We start from the raw sequence: 13,112 nt of genomic DNA, 5'->3' as shown, positions 1-13,112 counted from the left end.
ATCCTGTAGGTCAGCAAATGTGGGTTAAACCCGTTGAGGACGAGGCCTGAGTTTACTTGGGCAGGGGTCTATGGGAAATGTGTGGAATTGTAGCAAAATCTGCCTGTCCTCAATGGGTTATGGTGACATTCTTTTGCTGATGTGCTAGCTGGTGTTATGATTCTAACAATATGGCTTGTTAGATCTATTAGTGAAAAGGTATTGCAAAAAAGACTCCACACTCAACCTGAAATGTATTGTAGAGATATGCAGTACATTGTTGTTTATGTTGTCGACATGTCAATCTACAGAATTAGTGTAGAATTTCTGTGGAGAACGCATTTGCATTGTTTTAGAGTTGAGTTTGGTCTTGAATGCAGCCTCAAGGAACTATAAGCAACTCTGTATGTCATAATCTTGCAATTTGCATTGTTTTAGAGTTGAGTTAGGTCTTGGACATGCCTGAAGCAACTATAAGCAACTCTTTACGTTACAATCTTGACAAAAAAAGAATCCAGCACTGTGTGTTCAAATAGTATGCATGAAGTATGGATATTTGCACATACATGTTCATCATGCATGTATATGAATAGTTTTTTATATAATGTATGTTTGAACATGCAATATGTATGAATGTGTGTATACAAATGTATGTATTTATTAGTGTTTGTATACAGGGTGTATATAGTGTATTTATGTTTTAGATGTGTATCAAATTAGGTTGTAAGTATTAAAGGCACATGGTCCCGGTGGTTTAGTCAAATGCATACGCGGGCGCACGGCGCAAGTTTCCTATAGAGACCTGCGCTATCGACTCCTCTTTAGCGCTTACGCTGTGACCCACTTCCCCCGAGTCCGAAGAAGTCCGATCCACTGTAGTCAGTGGTCCGATCACAGTTCGGCGCATGATTCGGCTGAGTGGGGATGACAGCTTTAGCAAACTTCTTTTGTGATGTCATAATAAGAAGCACATATGCAAGCACCCTGGCATTACGGCAGACTGCGTGATGTGCAGAGAAGACAATGAAGGCAACGTTACTTAGCAAAACCTACGCGCTTTGCTCTTGATGACAGCTCAACTTCGGCAATCTTCGTATCAGTGCTAACGGTGATCGGCAGTATCATCAACAGCGCCCTCTACGCTACTGGGACTATGCGCCTTTAAGTGTAATGAGTGTGAATGTGTACATTTGTAAACTGTGGTCTGTATGTGTGCATTCTATAGTGATGAACACATGTTGTTTCCATGGAGGTATTGCCAAGCCTATTTCTCCTAGACTTTCATAGAGAATTAATGGCATGTATACAGTCACTTCATTGCACTATTATGTCTGTTGCATTTCTTTTACAAGATGCGAGACATCTCGGCAAAGTCTGGGGCCACAAAGGATGCGTTCCGACGCAGGATGGATGACACCATGACACTCCTGAAGGTGTGGAACATTCCGGAGTCTGTTCAGAAGAGAGTTCGCATGTACTACATCTACTCATGGGACAACGGAGCCGTGTTAGGTGAGAACATGCTTTTATCATTACAGTTAATATGCCTTTATCAGTTAATATGCTTTTATTATAGCAGTTAACAAATATTTTTATTTAGCATACATATATTTTGGATAGATAAGTTATATGCATATTGTTTACAAAAAGATCCACTTCTACAAGCTGTGCTTTTTAGTGGATTGCTCTTTCGCATCACTGAATTTACTTCTTAATACATTTTTGCAAGGTATGCATTGTCTGTTTTAGACTATTATACATTCATTCGCATTCACAGTTATTACCATTCTTTATGGTGTGTTAACTGGCCTTAAATTTCATCAAATTTGGGTCAAGGCCACTTTTTAGAGTGGGCACAAGTGAATAATGAAATGCTGTGGCCATCAATGGTCTGATTTTGAAAGGGGCATCCCAGCCAGTGGGAGGGGCATAGCAGCAGATTGCTGATTGCCAGTGGGTATTTCGATTTCGAGCGCTGTGTGTATACTTCTTTACTTTTTGCTTGTATACCTTTTACCACGTATTGCCTTTTGTTCAGTGGAAAGAAAAAAAAATTAAATTGAGTTGATTGAATTGAAATTGAATTGAATGAAATAATTTCATGCCATGAGTCCTAGAAGCTACATTTTAGGGGTTTGGTGCTATATTTTTTCATATTGATATCTATTATGCATTGCTAGTGTTTCATACAATAGAGTGAAAGCATTGGGTGTGAAAGGTTTCATTCCTGTGCATTGGAAAGAGGAGAAAACAGGAAGGGAATGTGCAGAGCTAATAAATCATCCCTGAAAAAACCCCAAAGGGACAAAAACTAATCACTAGAACAACATTTGCATGTTGTACATCTGTGTGCTAAAAGTTTTGTTCCAAATGCTGCTGAATGCACACACACACACACACACAAATTCTTTTAAAATCAGTAGGGTGTAGACTCATACATTTTTCCCATTCACGGTTTCTTTATCTTGTAATCCTGTATCCTGTGATCAATTAGGAGCATGTGAAAGAAAATCCTGGTTTTGATCTTCTTACTATCAAAAGTGGAATTAGAACCTTTTGGAAAGGAATCCTTCATAAGTAAATAGATAGATAAATAGATAGAAAAATAGAAAGGTAGATAGATATTTAAATACCTAGCTAGATAGATAGATAGAAAGATAGATAGAAAGATAGATAAGTAGGTAGATAGATAGATAGATAAATGGATAGATAGGTAGATAGATAGATAGATAGATAAATAGATAGGTAGAGGGACAGTTGAAGTAAATAGATATAAATGTAGATATTGTTTTTCTCTCCCTGTGCGACACAGATGAGCGAGATTTGCTACAGGGCGTACCAATCAGAATGCAGACAGACATTGCCATCAACGTACACATGGACACACTCAGCAGGGTGTCTCTCTTCCAAGTGAGTGTCAGCATGCTTTCTCATTTCTCTTCATCCAGAAAAAAAAAATGTATTGAGGCATTTCCTTGGAATTGCTAGGCAGTTGGAGTCTGACAAGATTGATTTAAATATGTGGGTGGGATAGCACGGTTGTAGAAGGTATCATCTCGAATAATGTGTGATAGCATCTCAGTAAATTTGTCAAACAAAAGAGATGATGAGATGTGAATAGCACTGAGAAATTCTTGTAAGTCTTTGCTTATTTCCGAGACAAAGAAAAAAAATGTGATTTTCAGGGATGACTGCCCCTTCTTGATGTTCGTGATTTGTTTTTGTTTAATAAGATATTTAAACTTTTATCACTTCTCTTTTTTGCAGGATTGTGACAAGATGCTCTTGCGCGATCTTGTTCTCAAACTGCGGCCGGTGGTGTACCTCCCGGGCGAATATATTTGTCGCAAGGTGGGTAGATAGATGCACGTTCATGGCTTTACGTTTTCAAACTCTCTAGTGAATACTTACAGTTAATCCATCCAGTCTTGGAGTAATTATACTGCAAAGTTATTAGTATATCATCATTTATTGGCAACTCTGAATTGTATAGGTACCTTTAATTGGGGAAAGATTAGATGGAACAGGGTAAATTCATTAAATCTGCACAAAATGTGAAAGAAAATAAGAAACAATTTGAGTGTAGGAAAGAAGCTGTCAATCTACTATGCTAAAATTTGTTGCCAATTTTAGAATAGATTCATAGATTGAGCTGTTAAGAGTCTTCCGAAAACTGTGAAACTGAAACAAAAGATCTCAACTGAAAGAGAATTGTTTACACTACCTTATTAGTTGTGTACAATAAATGATAAACAAATGTAATAAAATGATACGCTTACGCTCTTGAAATTTTATTACCTTATGCGTTTCAAGTAGAGGGATAACTGTACTTTCCTTTATGCCCGAAAACTGTGTGATGTGATACCTGAAAGCCATGAGTAGAAGGTGAAACCATGCCTGGGATATGTTCTTGACGTAATGGTTGGTAGAGCCTCACTTACCCTTTGCTTGCTTTGCTTGCAAAATCTATTCAACTGCTTCAATTTTTATTTTGTCTAGTGACGATGAACTGATCCAAAGCCTCCTATCATGAAAGAAAAATGAACATCTTCCAGTGTGCCTATTGTTTGGTGAGCAGTCAACCTGTGGAATTAGACTTCGTGCATTCAAAGATGGCGAGAGTTTGTGAAGAATATGGCATAATGTTCCCACCACTCACAAATACCATTGATCCCTCTTCCCTCCTCCTCCTCCTCTCTTCCTCCACCTTTTCCTCCTCCTCCACCCCCTCCTCCTCCCCTCCTCTTCTTCCTCTCCTCCACTTCCGCCTCCTTTTCCTCCTCCTCCTCCTCTTTTTCCTTCTCCTCCTCCTCTTCCTCCTCCTTCTCCTCCTCTCTCTCCTCCTCCTTTTCCTTCTCCACTCCTCTCATCCTTCTCCTCCCCTCCTCTTCCTCCTCCTTCTTTTCCTCATCTTCCTCCTCCCCCTCTTCCTCCCCACCCTCCTCATCATCCTCTCCTCCCCTTCTTTCTTCTTTTCCTTTTCATCTCCCTCCTCCTCCCCATCCTCCTCCTCCTCCTCCTCCTCCTCCTCCTCCTCCTCCTCTTCCTCCTCCTCCTCCTCCTCCTCTTCCTCCTCTTCATTATCATCATTATCATCATCCTCCCTCCTCTTCTCTTCCTGTCCTCTTGTTCCAGGGAGCCGTTGGGAAAGAGATGTACATCGTGAAGGATGGGAGTGTGCAGGTCCTGGGGGGAGAGAAGAACAGCAAGGTCTTGGCAACCCTGCATCCCGGCAGTGTGTTTGGCGAGATCAGGTGGGGAAAGGTTATCAACAGCCAAAAACCTACTACTCCAAACCTAACTGTATGAAAGACTTGATTTACTATATTACTTGTGAATTAACTGTTACAACAGTACCACCGACAATTGTAAGATAATGTTAATGATCACGGCAATCCTCAAAATTCAATTATAGTGAATTATAATAAATCCTGATGGTGGTGGTGATAGTGATAACAATTATGGTGATAGTGATGATGATGATTATGATGATGATGATAATGGAAGCTAGTCACCCATGGCTAGTGTGGTTGTTGTCATTTTGAGGTAGATATATGGTGCCCTGAACTCACTATGTGATTACAGGATAATGCTTCCTGATACCCCATGGTCCTGTTTTTGTGTTTTTTTATCTGCATGTTGGGTATCTGTGTGTGTGTGTGTGTGTGTGTGTGTGTGTGTGTCTTGTTGTGTGTGGTGTTCCAATCTATTTTTTTTTTATTTGCCACTTTTGTGCATTTATACAATGAATGCATTGTGTTAATGCTTCAGCAAGGCCAAGAAATTCATATAGTAGTAATGGAATGCATGTAAATGAAAATATGCAAGAATGAATGAAATTGTAGATCTGGGAAAGAATCCTTCGATTCTATACTATTGAAAAAAAAATTGATGGAAATCATGATTAAGTGTACAGGTATAATACTTTGTGTGCTGAACTGGAATATAATGGGGAGGTATGTCATCCAAATAATAAAAATGAGTTGACAATCTGCAAAGTCATCTGAATTTTATGTTATGATCTTTTTGCCTTTTGACCACCTTCTGGCCTTGCCTTTAATTTCTGGTTTTGAAAGTCCATGGTTGCAATGATTACCACTTGAGAATGGGACAGTTCAGGTTTCTGTCCTTTGATCAACCCACAGCTTACTCAGCGTTGGCGCTGGCAACCGGAGGACCGCTGACGTTGCTTCACCTGGATATGCTAACCTCTTTGTACTGGACAAGAAGGACTTGCAGGAAGTGGTGGTCAACTACCCTGATGCCCAGGAAAGCCTAAAGAAGAAGGCTAGGTATGATGATGATTTGGAGAGGTTTCACGCCTCGGATCCCTGTCCCTCGGATAGGACATAAAAAAGGAGGTCCCTTGTGTGAGAGAGTCACAACTTATGCACGTAAAAGATCCCACTTCATTCATTCATCACAAAGAGTAGGGTATTTAACCCTGTGAAGTAATCCTGCCTCACATCCAACTGGACCCCATGGAAGACCAGCTTTATAGTGTAGCTGAATATGGGCTATAAAGCTGTCTTCTCAGATGGGAAATGAACAAACAAACAAACAAACACCTACAAGAGAACTCGTGTGGAAACATGTTATTTTTCCAAGTTGAAAAAGCAGACTTGAATCACAGTACTCTGTAAACACAATTCACAAATCATGCTAGACTGGTAATTCCCTTTAATAGGTGTTTTTCTCTGTTTCAACAGAACTTTGCTTTTTGTCTTTTCATGCCGTTCAAGTTGTTTTTGTCAGTCTAAGAGCAAACATCAATCACAATTATCCCAAACTCATTTCTTACATTACAATATTGGGCCATTGATGGTTGGAGGTGTTTGTACAATTAAGTTTTATGTGCAGTTTGAATGTTTTGACCTTTGCAAAAGTATTTAAGAAGTGAAGCTTTAGCTGTACCATAATTTTAATTCTGCCGTGGTGTATTTATAAGAATGACATTTTCGTTTTTCACACAAAATTATTTTTATTTGAGCATGGTTCAAAGTATTCACTTGTAATCATAATGACCAGTAAGAAAACACCAATCTATTTGTCTACAAATACCTTTCATGAACTCTCCATGAATAACTGTAAAAGCTATTATTTTTGCATTTTTTTGGCCAATATTATGAGGAGGTCACATACATTTGCGCGAGATATTGTTTTTTCTTATTTGACACCAAGGCTATCATAAGTGCACTAATGCCTTTCCTTTCACAAATTTTCATGTGCTGTTGAATTCGCGGCCAAACAGCGATAAGCAAAATTTGCGAAAATTGAACTGTTGTGAAAATAACAGATTGTACAGTAAACAGGATGTCTGTATTCTTATAGATTGCAACAGAATAACACATCTGAAGTTTGTGATAATGTGTTGCCAACAGACTCATGTCCTGCCAACTCTCATGGCGACAGTCGGTCTAAGTGTGTTTTGCAGAAACAGATGCATTTCCTTCCTTGCAAAATGATTCTGATTTTAAAGGAAAATAACATGAATTGAATCAGAAACATTGTTTTTTGCCTTTTTGTCTAGAAAGTAGTGTAGTGTGTCACAATGTGCATATGATAATGATATTGAGGCTGTCAGCCACAAATAAAGTCATAGCTTGAAGTTTTGAGGCAAGCACATGTAAATTACCAACTTTGATACTTGCATTTTACATGAAAAAAAAAAAAAACAAAGCAAAACAAAAACAACAAAATATTAAAAAAAAAACCAGACCAGTATGGATTTTTCCGTATCATCAGGAGCTCCCACTCTATAAGAATTACCAGCACTTCTAGCACACTGTGCACAGTCAGCTGTCATTACCAACAGATGTTATGAAGTGCTGTATATCACACCCCATGAACACCTTGAACCCTTGAACATGACAGTTGTCATGGTAACGACAAGAATCCAGCTTCCTGATTGGCTGTTGCTATGGGAAGTTGCCATTTCAGCAGGAGTTGTTATCATATCAACTTTTATGAAATGGGACCCCGGAACTAGTAAAGTTGTGTACAAGTGTACGAGCTGAGAGCATACCTAGTGTGATTGTAGACAATAGATTTCCTAATCAGTTCGACCTCAATTATCCGGCCTCCTTTTATCCAGAAATCTGTATTATCCGGACGCATTCACGCAGTGAAGGACTTTTTTTTTTTCATCTAAAAAATTGAGAAAAAACAGTGGCTTTAAACTCAATTAAAATTTCTACAAAACTCACAGATTTACCTACAAGATATACTTTATTTTTGTGAAGAAGGGACTACAATTTTGCGCAGGCTAGCATCTAGATTATACCGTCGTTGCGGGGTACGCTACCTGCCTAGCTGCCAGTGCACTGGGACGGCAACTTGGACGACAGCTGTATACATTAACATTGTGTCTCCCATATCCGGATGAGCGCCGGTCCCGACATGGCCAGATAATCGAGGTTGAACTGTATATCATTAATGACGTAAACCTGTTATGATTAATTAGCTAGCGAGCTCACTTCTGACCTCTCACTTTCTACAGGGAGATTCTGAAACAGAACCAGGCCTCTGAATCCAAGATGAAGAAGAGACGTGGAAAGTCCCTCATTGCAGAATCCATTCTGACAAAAGTATGCCATATGCCTAGTGTGCTATTTCCTTTTCGTTTCATCATTCTGCATATAATACCCATCAGTGAGGGCATAAGCATCAATTACCCACACAAGGTAATCTTTAGAATGGTCTTACATGCCCAAGGTGATAGCCATGGGCATTTGGACTGTTTGAAAGATACTTAGTATGGGTAATTATACTTATGCCCAAGTGAAATGATGTGTATTATTTGCTTTTTATGATGAAGCAGATCCTTGTCGTTTGATAAATCATCCACTTTGTGAGTGAATAAAAAGATGAAATCTTGTCCATTAACCATAATGATATAAAAATGCCATTGAGTGGTCATTGAATACTAATGACTGGTCATGAGCAAAATTAATCAATCATATGATTAGGATCTGCTCCATCATTTTAAAACAAGTATATATCTATTCATTTACATATCTGTATATCTATTTTGCTTATATTTAACTTATTTTTATATATTCATTTATGTATAGATATATATATATTTATATACCGGTACATTTTAATATCTCTACTTAACATGATTCATTTTTATATCTTATCTTTGTGATTATTTTTACATCTTTATCTATGTGTGTGCAAGAATTGTAATTGAGATTCAGATAACAGTAAATTATAATGTGTTATCAATGTAGATATTTGATCCTTATCACCGTGAGAGACTTGATAAGATCTATGAATTTCTTATATCACTTTTGTTACTCTCTCCAGAGTTTAAGCTTTCCAGTGATACATATTATTCATGGTATCCCACATTGTTTGTTTGTTTACTTTGATCATTTCCACATTTTTTTCCTAAAAAAACAAAAACAAACCATCAGCACAAATACAGCAAATTGTCAAACACTCATCAATAACTTTTTTCTGTGTCGTAGCAGGATCCAAACTCCACGCCGACGTTCTTTAACGCCGTGCTGCAGATTGCCAGGACGCAGCGCATCACGGCAACCATCCTCAAGGGCTCCTTCAGCATCAGCAAGGATGAAGACGACACCAAGTTTGTCTACTTCTCCTCCAGTGACATCTCCACGGATGAGGAGAGTGAGGTCCCAATCAAGAAACGAAAGCGGCCACGGTTCATCAAGAAGAGGGGCATGCTTAAAGGTCAGGCTTGATGCGAGGCTTACACCAGGTTTTTTTTTACTACATGTAACACATTTCATGACTTTCAAAGTACCAAGGTAACTATTATATAGAAAAGCTATGAGATTTGTGTGGCCATGAGACATTATGAAAAAGCTTTATCTCTGCAACAAATACTTCAGAAATAATATAAACTCCATTCTGCTCTCAGTTGTGGTTTTGAAGATCCAAGAAAACAAGTTAATTTGACCCCCCCCCCCCAAATACCTGCCAAGTTCACATTTGGAATTACCCCATCATGCCACTTTCATTGCAGTAAGAAGTGGAAGCTTAGTTGGATGTGAATTTGTTTTAGATTATTTGAAACAGCCACTATTAATATGATTACTTAACTACTTTCATATTGTCTATTTTTGGTATTTGTGTTTTAAGTCATTGAGTGCCTTGCAACTTTGGGATGTTTGTCATCTCTGTGCATTTCGCTCTGCTGCGTAACTATTGCACTATGTAGCATGGAAAAGAAAAGGAGTGAATACATTGGAGAAAGCTCAATGAAGGAATGAATTTAAATGGAAATGTAGGAATGAATGAATGGATGACTGAAAAATGGACCAGCCAATCAGAAATTCATAGAAATATATCAAAAATTTTCACCAATACAATAATAGTGTTAGACCAACATGAACTTTGCTTTTGTATTTTACCATGAAAAATAAAGGTCATCATAAATTCTGTTTATTTTTCTGAGAATCGTTGGATACATGTGGTATTTTCCAGTAGTATTAAAATTGAGTTTGAATTATTTATTTTGACGCACCTGTCCACTTCAGCCAGGAAATATTTGTGAAAATAAAACCTGAGAAATTAAAGGGCACACTAACAAAGTAAAACATTTTACATTGTGTGTTACAGTAAAACAATGAAAGGAATATGTAGGCCTATGCAGTAATGAAAACAACATAAAACACTTTGTCTAGTTGCATTTCATACGTAAAACGATTTAGTACAAGAACATGAAAAGTGTACATACAAATGAAAGTTGAATACATACACATACCGTAACAGGCATGCACACAAAGGCAAGAGCACTGTAAAACGAGGAATGTTCGCGTGCATTTTAGTTTCCCGAATTTTGCGAGCGCCAGCATTCGCGATATTAAAATGCATGCGAGTTCTTACCTATACTCAATATGCATTGGATGCCAGTGGCAATTCGCAAACATTTCATGCTGCGAGAAAGGCCGTCGGCTCCAATTCGCAAAATTTTCATGCTGCGAATATATCGTGCTTTACAGTAGATTTGACAGAAAGAAAAGCTGACCAAAAAAAATTACAGTTCAACAAATAAAGTCACTGTGATTGGATCAACCCATAAATAGCCATGACAGAAAGCTTGATGAGTTCTAGTGTTCATATTACTCTTACATTGTGATTTCCTATGACTGAAGAGATGTGACATTATTACACCAGCACTAATATCTAGCTTCAGATAAATAACAGAAAATGTTACCATCATTTTCAAAGAAATCTCTTGTATACCTCGCGGGTTTGAATGTGATTTGTGTTTGAGTCAACCAGTCTGTGTATGTATCAAGACATGCAGTACAAATCATGAAGTGCTTTGTTTCCTCTGTAACGACCAGATGCCCTCAAAATCAGTCGCAGCCAGGGAGGCAGTTCATCGATGGAGGGCCGTTCCGACAGTGACTGCCCAGAGTCCATGTCAGTTGAAGTGCACCCACGCCCGGAAAATCAGCCCTCCTCACCATCTCCGGGAGTTACCCCAAACATTCCCCGAGAGGGCGGGGATACGGGCCTACCCCTCGCCCTCCCTATCTTGGACCAGGCCCTGCCCTCACCAGGCCTCTCCTCTGCCAACGAGCCGGATGAGGACCAGGAGGCCCGGGACAGCGGGGTGGACGTCCCACTGGACGGCAGTGCAGGCGCCCTCAACGAGGAGGCCAACGAAGCAGGGGGAATGTCGGTGGCCCCAGAAAATATGGAGACTGCCTGGACAAAGGCTACAGAAAAGGTGAGTGTGACAAAATGTGGAGGCAGAAAATATGGGTACAACGTCCTCCTCAGTTTTGCCTGGCAAGTATCACAACACTTGTGTGGATGGCTGGTAGGTATGTTGAAAGTCTTATGACTGGAGTTTTCACAGTGGGGAAATTTCAACATAAGACTTGGTTGATGATATGTATGTATGTATGTCTCCTGTTTACAGGTGTGCAGAAATGTGCAAGAATATGAAGGGAAATGAATAAGATTGAACCGACTAAAAAAAGAAAGTTGAAAGTGGTATAGGTATAGTGGTTTGGCCAGTAGAGATCACTGATATAAAGTGGCAATCTGGCAACAAGGGTATGACCACTAGCTCTCTTGATATGCTTTTGTTGACCATATGCAGGAAACATGTGCCCATATGTGTTAATGTACATGTACTCATTTAGGACAGATAAAAAGATATTCAAAAAAATGTTCAAAAATATGACCAATTTGCTCTGACATAAACAGGCAATCCTATAATGTCTCTGACCACGCAGATTGTGCCAGTGAGGAGCGAACCGCAGATCGAAATCATTGCACCACAGACGCCAGACACCCAGGAGGGCAAGGAAGAATCGGAGGAAAGAGGGGAAGCTGGCACCACGCCCGATCAGCATCACCCAGACCAACCATCGTTGCCGGGGAAGGGGGACGTCTGGACGACGCCCAGGCCCAAGCCTCAGGAGGCGAGATGGGAACTCCAGAGCGACGTGTGCCGGGTGAAGATCGAGCATTCCAGCGACGAGCGCGAAGGTGCCTCATCAGCCTCAGCAAGGACCAAGAAGGAGGAGGAAGAGGAAGAGAAGAAGATGGAGAAGGAGGAGGGGGATGTGAAGGCAGGGACTAAAGATGAGATCATCGACATGGATGTGGAAGACTGCGAGGATGAAGACAAACTGGAGAAAGGTATGACAGACTGTGTTGCATTCTATCAGTCAATCAAACTCTGCAATATAATTTCACTCATGGAGTGTGTTTTATACCTGTGAGATATCCAGACCATGGAGCTACTAAATAATATTCATACTAGCCCCATGCCCAGACTTATATGTACACCATTTCCAAATTTCTTGTTCACAACTTCTTTAACTGACTTATAAATCACAGTAGGATGTCTAGTCAATTAAGGACAAGATGATTGCTTCCCAACTGACAACACCACTACACATTGTTTTTTTATTCAGTTCCCCATCAAGAAGAAAACACATTTTCTTTTCAAGTATATGGCAATTAACTCTTTATGTGCCATGGTGAAAACCCCCTGTGTGCCACGTTATTCTGAGACACGAAGGTAGTCATGCTTTGAGAAAGAATTCTGTTTTTCCAATTTGTATATCTTCTACAAATTTCTGTTAAGCTGGACATTATATTGAGCAAAGTTAAAGAGGAATGCCAAACTTTGTTTCCATTTACAATGTATCACAATTCTATTTTGAATTTTTCTTTTGAAGTACCAATTGCTACATTACTGTAAAGGCATGACTTTTGCACATAAAATAGTGACAGAAACTTAGAATGTACACACAAATCTAGTTGGGAACTCCGATTGATAGTCAATCACCACATAGAATGCAAGCCGTATGTGAGAGGAACAAAAGCACGAGAAACGCTTTGATTGTACCGCGGGATTAGCGATTTATCGATCGGTTTTGGCGGCTTTGTTTGTTGAGCAGAATATGCGAAGTTGGCACGCCGTCGACTGAGCCGGACGTGCGAACGTGGCACATAAAGAGTTAAAACTACCTTAAGACTACCAACCTCATCTCAAAATATTCTTAATGGTTGAGGATATATACAGCTTTCCATTAAGTTGGACAGAATAGTAAGTTACTGTTTTGGCACAAAGTACATTATCTACATCATAATTACATCCAGAGAACCCAAGACACTTGATATTCCAT

General features: G+C 39.4%; 1 protein-coding gene across 1 annotated transcript in view; it reads left to right on the top strand.

Moving 5' to 3' along the window:
• The window catches only part of LOC139742134 (uncharacterized), a 33,791-nt gene extending 21,591 nt beyond the window's left edge, over positions 1 to 12,200 (top strand). The window contains exons 13-21 of the mRNA XM_071652702.1: positions 1,332 to 1,491; positions 2,792 to 2,889; positions 3,247 to 3,330; positions 4,615 to 4,733; positions 5,625 to 5,771; positions 7,979 to 8,066; positions 8,958 to 9,183; positions 10,806 to 11,194; positions 11,709 to 12,200. Of these exons, the coding sequence (XP_071508803.1) occupies positions 1,332 to 1,491; positions 2,792 to 2,889; positions 3,247 to 3,330; positions 4,615 to 4,733; positions 5,625 to 5,771; positions 7,979 to 8,066; positions 8,958 to 9,183; positions 10,806 to 11,194; positions 11,709 to 12,200 (1,803 nt within the window). The remainder of the gene's footprint in view (positions 1 to 1,331; positions 1,492 to 2,791; positions 2,890 to 3,246; positions 3,331 to 4,614; positions 4,734 to 5,624; positions 5,772 to 7,978; positions 8,067 to 8,957; positions 9,184 to 10,805; positions 11,195 to 11,708) is intronic.
• Positions 12,201 to 13,112: the final 912 nt, after the last annotated feature.

This window comes from Diadema antillarum, unplaced genomic scaffold (genome assembly GCF_040938485.1).
Source record: "Diadema antillarum isolate AM-2024a unplaced genomic scaffold, OU_Dant_1.0 seq00000981_RagTag, whole genome shotgun sequence".
NCBI lineage: Eukaryota > Metazoa > Echinodermata > Echinoidea > Diadematoida > Diadematidae > Diadema > Diadema antillarum.
This window is presented reverse-complemented; position numbering and strand designations above follow the sequence as displayed.